At 35.8% G+C, this 16762-nt stretch overlaps 1 protein-coding gene across 1 annotated transcript in view; it reads right to left on the reverse strand.

Annotated features, from left to right (window-relative positions):
• The window catches only part of RIT2 (Ras like without CAAX 2), a 180994-nt gene that overhangs the window by 120486 nt on the left and 43746 nt on the right, over positions 1 to 16762 (reverse strand). The window contains exon 2 of the mRNA XM_065861039.2: positions 6882 to 6938. Coding sequence (XP_065717111.1) covers positions 6882 to 6938 — 57 coding nt within the window. The remainder of the gene's footprint in view (positions 1 to 6881; positions 6939 to 16762) is intronic.

The raw sequence follows: 16762 nt of genomic DNA on the forward strand, positions 1-16762 counted from the left end.
CAGGATATAATAACAACACTCAGCAGAAGGTATTTTGTTGCCTTATTGAAATCTAAACTTACAGTTTGGCACTTCTTGTATTCTTAATTCCTTAGTACTACCCCCTCCTTTTCTATTCATAGGGTGTTCTTAATCTTACAGTGGGAGCAGCTACACTCCCAGATATGTGCCAATGTTATCCTTTCTTTTGCCCCTTTAACAAGGATTCTGTATGGCAAGTCTCACTAAGCATTTTCCTCCCTTCACTGCAGGACATCTACCCAGACACTCTGAGAGACATTATGATGACATGTGAAGGTCCTTGTTCTGACGAGCTGTCAGGCAACACACTGTAATTCAGCTTCAGGCACCTAAATTTACACAGCTACAAAAGACATGTCTACATGCAAGGTAGGTATCTAAAATTCCCTTACATTTAATGGAAGTATAGACACTCCTCAGTTGCCTGTATATGACTCTTGCTCTTTGATATGGTCTCAGGCATCTTGTCTGACTTTCTACTGGACTAGAAGGATTCTGGTGTTCCATAGGTCCTACATCACACTCACAGGGGACCAGATGGAAATAACACAGAACCTGTGGGTGATCCACATCCTTCTGGATCAGGATGTCAAAGAAAAGCAGGATACTGTAGGACATCTCAAACGGCTCTCAAAGCCTGTGATAAACGAAGTGATCAAAGACCAAAAACTCCACTCCTAAATCCCACGTAAGTGGAACCTAGATGCACACCTCAGGTGTAGATGTTTTAATTTAGGTGCCTGAACACAAGGTTTAGTCCTAGTACAGTAGGTATAATGTCTGTTTGTTCTTCTTCATGTACGTAAGTCAAAATACTTTATACTGAAAATATTAACCTCTAAATGAGACACATGATACAGATAATATCAACAGATAGAAAAATGACAACTACATAAACAACAGGTTTAAGAATATGGTTCAAAAGCATACATCAGTATTATTATATATTCCTCATTTCTCATTTTTAATGATGATAAATTAGGAACACAAAAATAGGCAATTTAGCTCTACCTACACAATCAGTCTTGATACCCTTGTAAGGAGTCTTTGGAGACAAATGCTACTGATTCCAGACCATTTTATACAAGTTGTTTACCTAGTCTCAGATAAGGCTAACAAATTTATGGAGAATGATGAATGAAAGGTAGTCATGATTATTTAGCTATTTATTTATTTTTTAATTTTTTTCTTAATAGTGCTTTTGGAGCTCAAATCTAGTTGTGACTTGCTCAGTCCAATCAAAATATTTTGTCTTCTATGAATAAATGTCTATGAAAGTAGAGATGTGGTATACACATATATATGTTTTAGATAAGAGTAAAGATGATCTAGAAACTTTTTGTGCCTTAAAAGTGAATTTGAGTAGTACTTTTCTTGCAAGATACCCTCTCCTTATCTAGCAAATGTGCCACATCTTTGTTTTCTTTCACTCTGACATTACTAACAAGTTTCTATTTCCCTTGCTTTATCCTTTTTCTCTATTGTACCTTGAAAACACATATAATATTCTTTATAATGCAGAGATTTTCGGCACACATTATATAACCCTAGAATACTTTCAGTCATGTTTTATCTTTTTTACTCAAATTCACCCACATATTTCCACCATTTAATTGAAGATGAATTTAAATATGTTTTATTTGATGCATTGGTGAATGCAGGAAGGTTTTGTTAGGAAACCTCATGCAAATTCATGTACTTAATGCTAAAATGCCTCCCATCTCACACCCATTTCGATTAAAGTTTGACATTGACACAGCCTTAATGCCCTCAACTGCTCATTTGACACAATCTCATGCAGTGATATCTCACCAAAACAGGAAGCTGCTTTTGCATCTCGTTTGCATTATGTATTCATTGTGAGATTAGTCACATGGCTAATGAGCATCTTGGAGGCTGTCCAGTTTGCTAGACTATGTCATGCTTCCTTTCCTGTCACTCTGCTTGCATTAACTCTCTGTGATATTGCCAAAGACTGTACAGAGTGTAAATTGCTCTTATCCATTTGTTCCAGAAAACGATCACATCCACTGCCACTTGGAAATTGTTCCCATTGTTGCCTACAATTAAATAGTAAATGTGTACTGAAATAATTTTATTTTCATGAAGTGCTAAACTCTGAAATTTTGCCCACATACGGTCTAATATTCAAAGACTGTTCTCCTTTCCCTCTCCATTTACTTACAAAAAAAATATACTTCTGTCTCAAAATTATGAACTGCAACATTTGTAGGAAGCGTAAAACACAGTCATTATTCCCACTTTATCTTGAGTGGCTTTGAACTCAAAGTGACAGCACTAAAATTAGGATTTTGGGTAGAATTTAACTTTTTAATCAATGTTTACTCTATATTTAATTAAATACTGACACAGATATTTGTGTATTTATGTGTACCACACATTTATATATGTATAATGTTCTTACCAAGAAAATCAACAAAAACACAACAAACACAAAACAAACAAAAAAAAATCACACAGAAACAAAGATAGAACAAAATGCAGCCTCTTTCCTCAAATAAATTAATGCTAGTCTTCAAAAAAGTCTTAGACTTAAAAACTGTTTGACTATCCATCACAACATCCAGTAAATTCTTCAAAAGTATAGGTACTCCTTCTGTAAATAATTAAAAACCATAAAGTAACAGAAGTAAATATTTCTAAATTTATTTGCATAGCTCTTTCAGAATGAAAATGAACATCTTTGAAACATATGTATGTATTTGACATACAAATCTGTAAGCAGATATATTGTATAATGTAGCAACTGAAATATAATTTTTAACAAAAATTTTGCATCATTTCACGGTATCCGCAGCTTTCTGTGATCAACAAGATCACCTGTAATATTTCAAAAATGTCAGTGCATAAGAGAACAAAGTTGCAAATAGAAAGCACCATTATATTTGAGTTGTATATTTCTACTATATTGCTAGAGATATGAGTGGCTGTAGGAAGAGAAGACTCTAATGCATTAGTAACATAATCTTGGATCACAATGAAAAAGAATGATAAGGAAAAAATATGCTTCTAGGGATTGTCCCAAAAAAAGGGAAAATAGTGTCTCTGGATTTTTAAAGCTACATGATTATTACTGCACAATGTTTAGGATAAATTCCAGTGTTTTTACAGGGAAGCAGGAGTAGGAGAGGGAAGAACATTTGACAACATATTAAAGTGGAAGGACACCTCTGTATTCTTTAGTTAGTAACAGTAAACAATTTCCAACATAGCTTCATGTTGGATTAGACAAAAAAGAAATACATTCACATCCTTACACTTCCTTTAAAGCTCACTGTCTTATTGGTTTCTACATGGAGTATAAAATAAAAATAAAATACGGAGAAAAAAATCTTCTAAAAAAAGTCTTCTAAAAAATATCTTCAAAAGTCAGTTGCTCATGGCTTACTTCTATGGAGCAAGGAGTAGGTCAGGGCATGAAATGCGGCCTTATACCGAAAGAATAAAACTTCAGAACATTTCTTGAGCTTGAAAAGATTTGGGTCTTTATGAAATAAAACATGAAAACCAGTTGGCAGTCATTCATATTTAAGTCAAAAAAAAGCTATTGTAGATTCCTTGTATCAGGGGTTTTATGTGTTCCTAACTGATCGCATAAGACAGTTTTGTGGACCCTTTGAATGTACTGTTGTTTCACTCTGCTTTTGAACTAGAATATCAAACAGATTATATCAGTCCTATGCTCACACGTTTTGGGAATAGTTTATTGTCCACTTTTTTTATTTGTATAAGTGCAAATATATTTCACAAAAATATACAGAAATTCAAAAAAAGCTGAAATTATTGCATTCCCATGCCAATGCTTAAGGTAGACAATTAAAAGTTAAAATGGACAAAGTGGTTATAAACACTTAATATCCCCATGGGGTCGTTGAAGTTTTTCCCATAAAACTGAAATTGGTAGACTTCTGGGATTTCCAAGATAATTACATTATTTACAAAGGTACCTCTATTTCTCAGACCCCTGCCCATCCATCTGTATTAGGACAGCTCTCAGAAAAAGCTCCACCAGATACAAGGAGGTACAATACCAATTTTGCCAGTACTACCTCAAATCATGGTTAAATCTGAATAGTTAAATATTATGGTCACTGCTGCCATAGTCTTAAACCATAGGAAATACAGAGAAAGAACAGTTAGTTCAAGAATATTAGAAAAAAAATATGCAGGTATTTATTAGTTTCTTATGTCCATGTAAATCAAAATAAATTATAGACCTTATCTGAAAGCTCAACTGAAACATAGTAAACTCAGCAGGCTTTTTAATACTGGAAATCTGTGGATCATCATTCATAACATGGAACATTTTTTGTTATTTCCAGATAATATCATCCTCTCAGTGACACTTACAGAAACTGCTGTTTCTTTAAATGCCCAAAGACAAATAAAACCACAGGTAAGCAGGAGAAATTATTTCTGAAGTAGTACACTAAAAACTGAGGTCAGTATGACCAGAGAAGTTCAGAACAGAGCATGAGAGTTCCATAAACAGTAAAAGAATAGCTGAGGATTGAAGGTGTTCTAAAATGTTTAAAAAAAAAGAAAGGCAATTTATTCCCATCCAGAGAGATCAATGATCTCAGGTATAGCTGAAAATCTGTTTTTGTTTTCAGTTATTTTGTTTTTCTTTTCTTAATGTCTGCTGCTTGGTTACTGTGAGAAATAAAACCCTTACTACACAGGTCACTGTTCTGCCCCAACATGATAACTTCCCCATGACACAAAGCATCTCTTTGTGGCTATCTCCTTGAGACCTTCAAGGAGTAATTTCTTCTCTGGTAGCTTCTGGACAGTACAGCCTTGGCTTGGGATATGCTTATTCTGAATCACCTTTCTTTTTGATAGCCCAGAAAATTCTCTAGAACTGTAGCATTTTATTAAACTGATGGAAAATCACTAAAATAGTGGCTGTACAAAAAAAAAACCCCACAAGATGAATTCTGTGATTTGAAACCAGGTGCTCAAAAATAGTAATAGCAATCTCAACAGCACAAGTTTTTTCAGTGTACTGAGATATTGAAATTTTTTTTTGTTTTGTTTTGTTTTTTGCGATTATACGTCGGGTCACAAATAATTCCTTCTATTTGTGTTTTCTGTCTTATGACTAGTTTTATGGGGTCATACCACAACTATATCCAAGAGGAAGCATATAGAATTAGCCCAAGTTTATACTCTGCTGTTTAGTACATGTTTTGGAGTATGAATAGAAATAAGCATTTCTCAGGATGTCCTCAGTGTGTTCTGAGAGATGGAAGTGTTGAACAGACAAAACTGAGTCATACTTCCAGTTCTGCCTCTAACCAGCTGTGTGAGTTTGAATTTGATCTTTAGTTTCTCTGTTGTCTTATCTCCCTCTCTATTCTTCTGTTTAGCCTGTTGATTTTACTGAGTAGAAGCTGCCTCTTACTCAAGGAGACCTTTATCCTGATTAGGTCCTCTAGGCATTCTTGCAGTATGTACTTATAACGCATCATAAGATTTCCTTCTCTTTGTGGTTATCTATTTTTCATCTTGTGGTACTGTCTAGAGACCAATAACTTAAGATTATTGTAAGATACAATATATGGATAAATACAGATGGCAGTTGGGTAGTTAATAATAAAGACGGGTGTACGTACATAACTTAATGGTTTCAGTAACTACTAATGGCCCTCTTTTCCAATTAGATCTAATGAATATTTCTTTCCTGAGAAGGCAAATGCATTTGTAGCAATTACATGGTAGTTTTACCTGCTTTAGAGTTGACACATTTCATTTTTGTTTTGTAATATTTTTGGTGGTTAAAAAATTGCTAGTGGCATGTAGAGTTTATATGTATTTTCTTTTTCATCATTAAAATAGCACAATTTACCAAGAGTTAATAGCCAGTAGATGTGGAATACTGTAGAAATAAAAAATGAAAATAAATATTACAATTAGCTGCTCTACTTAGCAATAAAGTCATTTTATAAAGGTCGAACCTAAATTTGAAATATTTGAAAATTTCAAAGACAACACAAAATTGCCTTGGCTGAAGGGACTGGAAATATATATATATGTATATATATATATATATATATATATAAAGCAATCTTTGTAAATGTTTATATTTTTAGAGCCTCCCACTTATCAGGCCCAGATTCTGCCATCTTCTCCTATATATAAAACTAAATATTACACATGTATAGTCCCTATAAATATAAGGGTTTTTCAGTCTAAGTCAGGGGTGTCAAACTCATTTTCATTGTGACCACATCCCCCTTGTGGTTGCCTTCAAAGGGCTGAATGTAATTTTAGGACTGTATAAATGTAACTATGTTTACATTTGTATGCTAGGTATGTACTCATTCAATGGTCAGCATCTAAATTGTGTTTCAGTGTGTTTCTAGTGTATTAAATTCAATAATAACTTAATTTTTCTTGAGAAGGTGAACTAAGAATTTAGTAGTGGAAAACAATACTAAAATAGCAAAACTTAAAAAAAAAAAAAAAACAAAAACAAAAACCAAAACCACTCCAGACAGTTTTCACATATATTTTAGTATTTTGAAATACTGTTTTCTATCTTGTAACATTTTTTTTGCATTCTTTGATTATAATTGCACATATATTAATAATTATGGACCATGAAGTCACAAATTTGTTGTTTGAAGAGATTTTGTATAAAGCATTTCACTGAGAAAAAATTGTAGCATTACCATGGTGCAATTTAATTGTCATTAACAAAATTAAGGTTTAATCTAAATTGTACAAATCTTGCTTCTGTCTAAGTGCTATTTAGGAGCTCTTTCTCACTTTATGGAAATCTCAAATAGGCAGAGATATTGAAAAGGATGAAGTAGAAAATAATCTTTACTTACCTATAGTTGGATCATGGTACTCAGGGAAACGATGGCTTATGAACTGCATTGTCATTGCTGAAGAGGAGAAAGACAAAAGGAAGAAAAAAACACAATTATATTGTTGTATTTAAATAACAACAGGGAGAAGAACAAGCAGATAATTCATCTGTATAAGTATCAGTTTAGAAAATTAGTCAAAATCATTTATGTCTAGAGCTGCAAGAATGCATTCACATTACAGTGATAACTAAGAACTGATTAATGGAAAATTAGGAATTAAACTTCTTTATTTGTCTTAATTTCTGACTTTTAAACTGCATTTTATCAATTACTGTATTAAAATGTTACATTTTTTAAACACATGGTAAATACTGTTAACATGATATACCATATAACCATATACAGATTAAAATTACCATGAAAACAAACAAAAAAAAAATTACAACTCTGATTCATATAAGTTTTCATGATGTTACAAAATACCACTAACTGCAGTACCTGAGTTGATTTCTGGTGCATTTTAAGAATATCTAAGATATTAAAATTGATACAGCAGACAAATGCTTATGTTAACTACCTAGAGCTTGCACTTTTCTGAACAGACTTTTATGTCTGAATATTACTTGTTTTCAGAAATTTTTGGAAAGTTACATGAGCTTTCAGCAAAACTGCTTTGCTTTCTTTGGAACAAGTGGCACTCTGGAAATCAAATTCTAATTTATGAAGAAAGCAGAAGTATCAAATCCTGTCCAATGTGAGTTTCCAACATGACATCTGAAGTTCATGTATTTTGAGTAACTATGAAAGTAGGCTTGGGTATTCAGCAGCCACAGCAATTCAATCAGTTACCAGAGAAAACATGGGAAGTTATGTTATTTTTGTTGTTTTTCCTCAGGAGTTTGAATATCAGTTCATTTGAAAGTGAACATTATCTACCCAATACTGAAAACTGTGAAGAGAAGACCTTCAAATGTGAAAAAAAAAAATTAAAAAAATGTTGTCTGATTTCTTAGCCTATATATATATATATATATTTTTTTTTTTCTCTTAAACGCTTGCATTAAAATTCCTCTATAGATGTTGCATGGACATTTGTTTTAAATAAAGTACATCACCTGAATGATAACAATCAGTCACAACATGTTAAATCAAATGTGATACTCTACCATATGTCTTGAACATTTCAGTCACCTTAAATAGTAGAGGTGAGATGTGACATTTAAAAAATTTTTTGCATAAACAGACTTAGTTTTAAAACAGCATTGCTTTAGTTTAATGTCTGTCCTTATATTTTTTAAGAATCAAGGGCTTAAGGAGATAGTTTTACAAAATTACATAGACAAGGAGTATTAAATATTTATTACTATGTTAATAAATTATTGTATCTTTAGTGTGAACAAATATGAATATTAAGAAGCAGTATTATAAATTCACAGTAACTCAGAGAGGGTAATGGTGTAAAAGAGATTCATTCAGTTTATCCATATGATAAGGGAACAATTATACGTGTGGTGACATTCATGTCTTCTATATTATCTGTTGTCAAATGTAGACTTATAAGTACCGTGTATGTTTGGACACTTTCTTTTCCAGGACACCTGCTTTTTAATCACAACAGATTTTTAGGCACCTCCATCTGGTAACTGTCACTGGTTTATGAAGAATAAATTGATGCCTAATGTGATCTGCCTTGTTTGCTTTGAGAAGCAGAGGCAGCTAGCAAAGATGCTGTTCAGATGTTTTATGCCTACACATTTTGGGCTTTCTGAGGGCCTGTTCCACAAATTAATTCAATTTGTTTTACTACCTGCTACTTTTTCTTGCCAAGCTTTTTCTTTCAGAAGCAAACTACTCTGTATTTAACCTCATTCTGTTTCCTTTTGGAGCTATGCTTGCATCACAAAGTCTGTTGTTACAACAGAAACAGAAATTCTCAGAGGACACCCAGAACTGATGGTTAACATTTTTCCTCTCTCATGAGACAGCCCCAAATCAATTCATCATTTATATTGTCATTAAATCCGCAGAACCTAAGAGGACTGGAATAACTTGGAACTATCCTTCTGATTTTCTACTGTAAATGCAAAATTTTAGTCACTGGACCATGTAAAATTTGTATGTCCCATGCCACTGTGTGTGTATGTGCCATCAAAACTTTCACAGAAGTCTAGGCTGCACACGGTGCCTTAGAGAAAGATCTGAGGAAGAACATGTGTCTTGTAATGTTAGATGCAACAACTTGGCAAACCTGATACTAGTCACAGCACAGACCTCTACATGAGCTGATTTAGCTAAACATAAAATGAATCTGAAGAGGTAGAGAGTTTGAGAAAGGTGTTCAGAAAGCATTCTACATAATGAAATGAAAACATCTTACAGTTACCTGGCTAGGCAAATGGTGAATAAAAAGTTCATTTTATGTGCTTTGTCCCACAACTGCTTCCATGACAACCCTTTGCCAAGGGCTCCTCCTAAGCAACAGGGTAAGGAAACACTTTGGCCTCTTTAGTGCTTACCACCTCTTGCATGGAGATTAGCATCCTCTCTCAGAAGCAGGTAACACAGTTTTGTGTTCTTAAAGAGAATGAGCTGAGGTACCCTGTCAGATCTCTTTAGTCACTGAATTGCAATGTGAAACAAGAAATCCAGGGCAAAAAAGGTAGGAATTGCAATGTATGTTCCTCTGTGTGTTCTTTAAAATAAGGATGAGTACTTTCTGTTAAACCTTACCGAATATTAGTGCAGTAAGCATTTTCAGAACAGGCATAACAGGTTAGTTCTGGGAAGGGAAGGGGAGGGAGGGGGAGAGGAGGGGAGGGGAGAGAATGGGAGGGGAGAGAAGGGAAGGGGAGAAGGAAAGAGGGGGGGGAAGAGAGGGAAAGGGAAAAGGAAAGGGAAAGGAAAGGGAAAGGAAAGGGAAAGGAAAGGGAAGGAAAGGGGAAGGAAAGGAAAGGAAAGGAAAGGAAAGGAAAGGAAAGGAAAGGAAAGGAAAGGAAAGGAAAGGAAAGGAAAGGAAAGGAAAGGAAAGGAAAGGAAAGGAAAGGAAAGGAAAGGAAAGGAAAGGAAAGGAAAGGAAAGGAAAGGAAAGGAAAGGAAAGGAAAGGATTAGTAGATATTCTGCAGTCCTGGCTGCAGAACATGCAGAAATTAGTTATGACTGATGGTCAGGAGTTGGTGAAGTGCTTCCCAAAGTAAAAGAAGGCTCAGTCACTGCTGACATGAAACCACACAACTCAGCTGGAGCCTTGGGACTTAGATCTGTTTATAACCAACTCTACCTGGGCTCCTTAGCAGGACAGCTACCTCAGCTGGAATACACATGCTTCTTCACTGATGTTAACATCAGTTCCAAAGTAACTTTGCAGAGTAAAGAAATTTTGAAAACTAACACAAAAATAGTATTAGTATGATGCTTCTTGAAAATATTCTCTTTAGTGCTTCTTTTTTTCCTTATCCAATATCCTTTTTTTTTTTTTTTCATATAAATTAACACTCATACCTATCATCATATATTGTTGTAACTATTTTCCTTTGTAAATCCAAATAATACTGCTCCAAATTTTTACAACACTATAAATTAGGGACCTTTAACTCTAATTTATTCCACACACAAAGCGCTGTATCAAAATGTGACTTTATAGCAGGATATTAAAACAGAATAAATGGATAAGACTGATATTTGAATAAATACATATACATGTAAAAGCAGTGCCTGTTAAAAAATGGTAAAAGCCACCACCTTTTAATCCATAGCAGATATTGTGAAATATTTTGAATTGCAAGTTGCCTGAAAATTTTTAATGAATATTTTATAACACTATGAAAATTATTCTGTTTAAATGGGACATGCACATTACATGGCAACTGCTGTAAGGATCATTGTTTCAGATTAATAATATCTTTTTTATATCCATCTGTGGCTAAGCAAATGCAGATTGCCTGAACTGAGTAACACTAAGTTTCATATGCTTGAGTAATTATGTAACTTTAAAGTTCTCTTGTGTTTTCAAAATAAAAAGTTTTCAGATCTTGTGTTCCATTTTTAGTTGTTTCCAGTTATGTTCACACAGTGTTCATTATCTAGAATGATATGCATATTATATATGCTGGCACTGAGATATATGTTTTCTATGAATAATAAACTTAATCCTGTCTGCTATTTTATATATTATTCCTACTCTATACCTAGTAATAATTTATTTATCTCACAGTAGAAAATGCCATGCCCAGAAAAAATGTTGAGGTTATATTATTTACACTAAAGCCTCCTTTTGATCAGTGTAGCGGTATTAAATTTTGTGTAAAGGACAGTATCAAATTTTTTAAAAATATGTGTTTTTGTAGGCCTACAGGCTAATAGAAAAAAAGCTTCAATACCCATGCAGAGTAAGTAGAATAGAATCCCACTGTCCTTCTAATTGGTTCTAAATTTGACTTGTACTGTCATCTTTGAAAGTAGTCTTATATTTATTTTTTAAGGCTGAAAAGCACATTGTAAGCTTAGGCAATATTCTTGCAATAGTATCCCTGATGTGAATATCTCATCCTGATCTTCTTATCCTTTTTTACTCACCCAACAACTTTCACATATTTGTGCTCTATCAAATGGTATGTATGATCATATATTAATTTGTTTCCAAAATAATTTTACCCCCGCCACAAAATCCTGCACTTTAAATAGTCTAATGAAATTACCACAATGGTTGCAACTCAAAGGTCTGTAATTCCGTAGGGATGATTCATCATAGTTTAGATCCTCTATTGTAGTGGATCTTGTGTTTTTATAAACGCTGAGGTTTTGAAGATCCTACTATAAAAGACAGACTTAAAAATAATGTAATAAAGTCAACGGACTTATAGATTAATTCATGAGGTTCATGAGAAAATAAGAAAGCATACGGGTATTATTATCATAGGCAAAGTGGCAAACAAGCTACAGAGTGTAAAATGACAACAGTAGCCCATATTAATAAAATATGCACAATAGGAAAAGACTTTATCACAGAAATGAAAAAGTGATTAATATACCAAAAGTTTAAAAGACAAGTCATTGCCTCTATCAATTTGTAACATTAAACAGCTTTCTACTAACATGGCCAGGGCACATAGAACTTTTTGTACATAACTAAATAAGTAAAAATGTTAACAAAGTTAGACTATTTCAACACCTAGGCAAAAATTTTCTTCCTACTATTTTATCTCTGAAATATTGGATAATTTGGACAGATCTAGTCTTTATGATGCTGCAAATTCACCAGACCCCAGGTATCATCTTCTAAAATGTATGATCTTTTCAAATGTTCAGGTTTGAAAACTGAAATGTTGACTTTAACTGGCCTGGAAATAAATGACAAACATTCTTATAACTAAGTCTTTCGGAACTCGTTCCTGAACTTTAAGATTGACATTTCAATTAAAAAGTCACTTGCAATCATTCTTCTGCCCATTGAATCTTATCAACTGGACTTTGCAATAAAAATGTGCAAGCTTTTACACGATGAACATCAAGTGGTGAAGACAATAGTTCTTGCAAAATCTTATCAGCTCTCTGAATTGCATTAACACTCACAGCAACTTTGAATGGCTGGAGACACCAATACTGCTAGAATATAGTTGAACAACAAAAAAAAAAAAAACAGAAACATTCTGAATACAGTCTGAGGAAGATTTCATGTTCTTCCAGTTTTTGCATGCTTAATAAATCAAGAAATAAATCAAGACAACCAAGAAAAAGAAAGCTATTAAAGCTAAGGGCAAATTTTACTGTGAAACAAATGGGAGATGCTGGCTATGAACAAAGACAGACTACATATTAGAAACTATTTTTAGCCACCAGAATGGGAATTTTCTTGAACAGAATTCAAGCATGGATGGAAGAGGCAAGAAACCTCTTTGATTTTAAGATGTTTCCCAGGCAAAAAGATTGCCTTCAATCAGTGACGCAGAAAGTTCTTTTGAAGAACTTTTCCCTGTGTTCTCAATTTCAGGTGGAGAAAATATTTATTGTATGCACCTGAGAATGGTCACATAGGAATTAGAACTTCCCACCACAACAAGGTGGTAGGGTTGGTGGCCTAACTGAAGTGCATCTACACCAATGCATACAGCGTGGACAACAAACAGAAGAAGCTGGAAGTCATTGTGCAGCTGAGCAACTGTGACATAGTTGCCATCATGGAAACATGCTGAGATGACTCACACAGCTGGAGTGCTGCATTATATGTCTATAAGGTCTTCCAAAGGAATTTGCAAGGAAGAAGAGGAGGTGGGGTAGCCCTGTGTGTCAGGAAGTGTTTAGGTTGTCTAGAGATTGACAACGGTGATGATAGGAGTGAGTGGTTATGGTTAAGAATCTGGGGGAAAACCAACAAGGGAGATATCATAGTGACAGTCTGTTACAGACCACCCAATCACTATGAAGAGGCAGATGAAATATTTTGCAGGCAGTTGAGAGAAGTCTCACAATTGCTAAGCCTTGTTATTGTCGGGGACTTCAACTTACTAGATGTCTTCTGGAAATTCAACACAGCAGGGAGGAAACAGTCTAGGAGGCTCCTGGAGCATATGGAAGACAACTTCCTGATGTAGCTGGTCAGTGAGCCAACTTGGAAAGGTACCTCACTGGACCCATAATTTGTGAACAGAGAAGGACTCACGGGTCATGTGACAGTTGGAGTTCACCTGGGGTATAGCGATCATGAAATTATCGAGTTTTCTACTCTTGGAGAAATATGGAGAGTGGTCAGCAGAATTGCTACCTTGAACTCCCGAAGGGCAGACTTAGACCTGTTTGGGAGCCTGACTGGTAGACTTCCCTGGGAGGCAGTCCTGAAGGACAAAGGAGTCCAAGAGGGATGGTTGCTCTTTAAGAAGGAAATCTTAGAGACACAGGAACAGACTATACCTGTGTGCTGAAAGACAAGTTGGTGGAGAAGAAGACCACCCTGGCTTAACAGAGAGCTGTGGCTGGAACTCGGGAATAAAAGGAAAATATAATACATTTGGAAGAAAGGGCAGGCTACTCAGGGAGACTACAAGGAAGCCAGGAAGTTATGCAGGGAGAAAATTAGAAGCGCCAAAGTCCAACTAGAGCTGTGCCTAGGTACTGCTATAAAAGAGAGCAAAAAGTGCTTCTATAAATACTTGAGCAACAAAAGGAAGGCTAAGGAGAATCTCCACCATCTGTTGGATGCAGAGGGAAACTTAATGACAGAGTATGAGGGAAAGGCTGAGGTACTAAATGTGTTCTTTGCCTCAGTTTTTAATAGTCAGAACAGTTGTGCTCCAGGTAACCAGCCCCCTCAGCCAGAAGATGGGGAAAAAATATATCCTCCATAATTCAAAGGGAAATGGTTAGCGACCTGCTACACCACTTGGACATCTGCAAGTCTATGGGGTCAGATGAGATCCACCCAAGGGTGCTGAAGGAGCTGACAGAGGTGATCATTAAAGCACTTTCCATTGTCTATCAGCAATTCTGGCTAACTGGGGAGGTCTCAGTTAGCTGGAAGTTGACAAACGTGATGCCCACCTGCAAAACGTACCAACAGGAGTATCTGGAGAATTAGAGGCCTGCAGTTTGACCTTGGTGCTGGAGAAAGTCATGGAGCAGATCATCTTGAGTACCATCATGTGGCACATAAAAGACAACAAAGCAATCAGGTCCAGTTAGCATAGGCTTATGAAAGGCAGGTCCTGCTTGACTAACATGATCTCCTTCTCTGACAAGGAGACCTACTTAGTAGATGAGGGAAAGGTTGTGGATGTTGCCTACCTAGATTTTAGTGAAGCTTTTGACACTGTTTCCAACAGCATTCTCCTGAAGAAACTGGCAGCTCATGGCTTGCACAGGTTCCCTGAGTAAAGAACTGATTGTATGGCCAGGCCCAAAGAGTTGTGGTGAATGGAGTCAAATTGGGTTAGCAGATGGTCATGAGCGGTGTTGCCCAGGGCCCAGTAATGGAGCCAGTCCTGTTTAATATCTCTATCAGTGATCTGGATGAGGGGATTGAGTGTACTTTCAACAAATCTGCAGATGACACCAAGTTGGATGGGAAAGCTGATCTGCTGGAGGGTAGGAAAGCTCTACAGAGGGATCTGGATCAGCTGGATATATGGGCTGAGGCCAACTGTATAAGCTTCAACAAGGCCAAGCTCTGGGTCCTACATTTGGGTCACCACAACCCCATGCAATGTTATAGGCTTGGGGAAGAGTGGCTGGAAAACTGCTTGGTGGAAAAGCACGTGGGGATGTTGGTTAACAGAGGCTAAGTACAAGCCAGCCGTGTGCCCAGGTGCCCAAAATGCCAACAGTATCCTGGCTTGTAACAGCAATAGTATGGCAGCGGGACTGGGGAAGTGATCCTCCCCCTGTACTTGGGAAGTGATGAGGCCAGACCTCAAATCCTTTGTTCAGTTTTGGGCCCCTCAGGACAAGAAAGACCTTGAGGTGCTGGAGAAGGGCAATGAAGCTGGTGAGGAGTCTGGAGTACAAGTCTTATGAGGAGCAGTTGAGGCAACTGGGGCTGTTTAGCCCAGAGAAGAGAAGGCTGAGGGGCAACCTTATTGCTATCTACAACTGGGTGGTACCATGGAGAGTGTAGGTCTCTTCTCCGAAGTAGCAAGTGAGAAGATGACATAAAATGGTCTCAAGCTGTATCAGGGGAGGTTTATATTGGACAATAGGAAAAAATTATTCACAGAAACGGTTGTTAAACATTGGAACAGTCTACCAGGGGAAATGGTGGAGTCACTGTCCCTGGACGTGTTTAAAAGATATCTAGACTATGTTCTTAGGGACATGGTTTAGTGCCAGTGTTGCTTTAACTGTTGGACTCAATGACCTTGAGGGTCTCTTCCAACTAAAATGATTCTATGATTCTGTGATTTTAGTACAGATAGTATCTACAATCAGGTCTTCAACTTGTATCAGTGATGAAAACAAATGTTTGCTTTCCTAAAATACTACATGCTTTTGATCTCAAACATTTTGTAAAGAACCTTTTACTTTCCAAGGAGAAGTTTCCATATGGAAGAAATTGCCTCGTCATGACCCTATTTATCATACAATTTTCTAGGGCAGAAAAAAAAAAAAAAAGAATCTGAAAGACGTTCATATACAATCCATGCAATCAAAGCCAGCCCATCTACAGCCTTTGCTGTCTTGAACAAAATGTGTCGCACTTCTGAGGTAGCCCACTATTATCTTTTTTCCTATCCCTTACTGAGAAATCTTATGGAATAGCAACCATTTCTGTCAGCTGACAGCTTTCCAGGTCACAAAGGACTATGTGATTTGAGTATACAGTATATTTCCTCTGATTTATTCATATTTATTTTATCTGTGCATGCTGCATTTACATCACAGTATGTTTTTTAATAAATAACTGGCAGTAGTCCCCTGAACCAAAACAAAAAGAGTCAGAATGATGAAATAAAGTTGTTACACTCAAGTGCTTCACATCAGTGCCAACCAAAATCACAAACAACAGCTACAATGTCAAAGTTGAGAGAGGTCTTCCCTGTAGCTAACTTGAGCAGAGACTAAAATCCTTGCATGGAAGCATATGTGAATGACCTGCCTCACACTGAAATCAATAGGATGACACATTTCCATGTGAGACATATATTGTGATAGATCTGAGCACTGAACATCCACAGTGGTTGAAGATTATGTTTGCCAGAAATTATATGACAAGTATCTCAGGAGTATATATTTCAGCCAAAAAGATGAATAATAAGAAGAGTGATGTCTAATGCAGGATATTACAGAGTTTTACAAAATTTTAAGAGTACAGGGAAGGTAAACAGAAATACAAAATGATATTATCTAACAACAAATATTTTTTGCACATTAAGTATAATTACATGTGATTTTCTCACAACATCTTTAATGGAAA

Source organism: Patagioenas fasciata, chromosome Z (genome assembly GCF_037038585.1).
Source record: "Patagioenas fasciata isolate bPatFas1 chromosome Z, bPatFas1.hap1, whole genome shotgun sequence".
In the NCBI taxonomy this organism is placed as follows: domain Eukaryota; kingdom Metazoa; phylum Chordata; class Aves; order Columbiformes; family Columbidae; genus Patagioenas; species Patagioenas fasciata.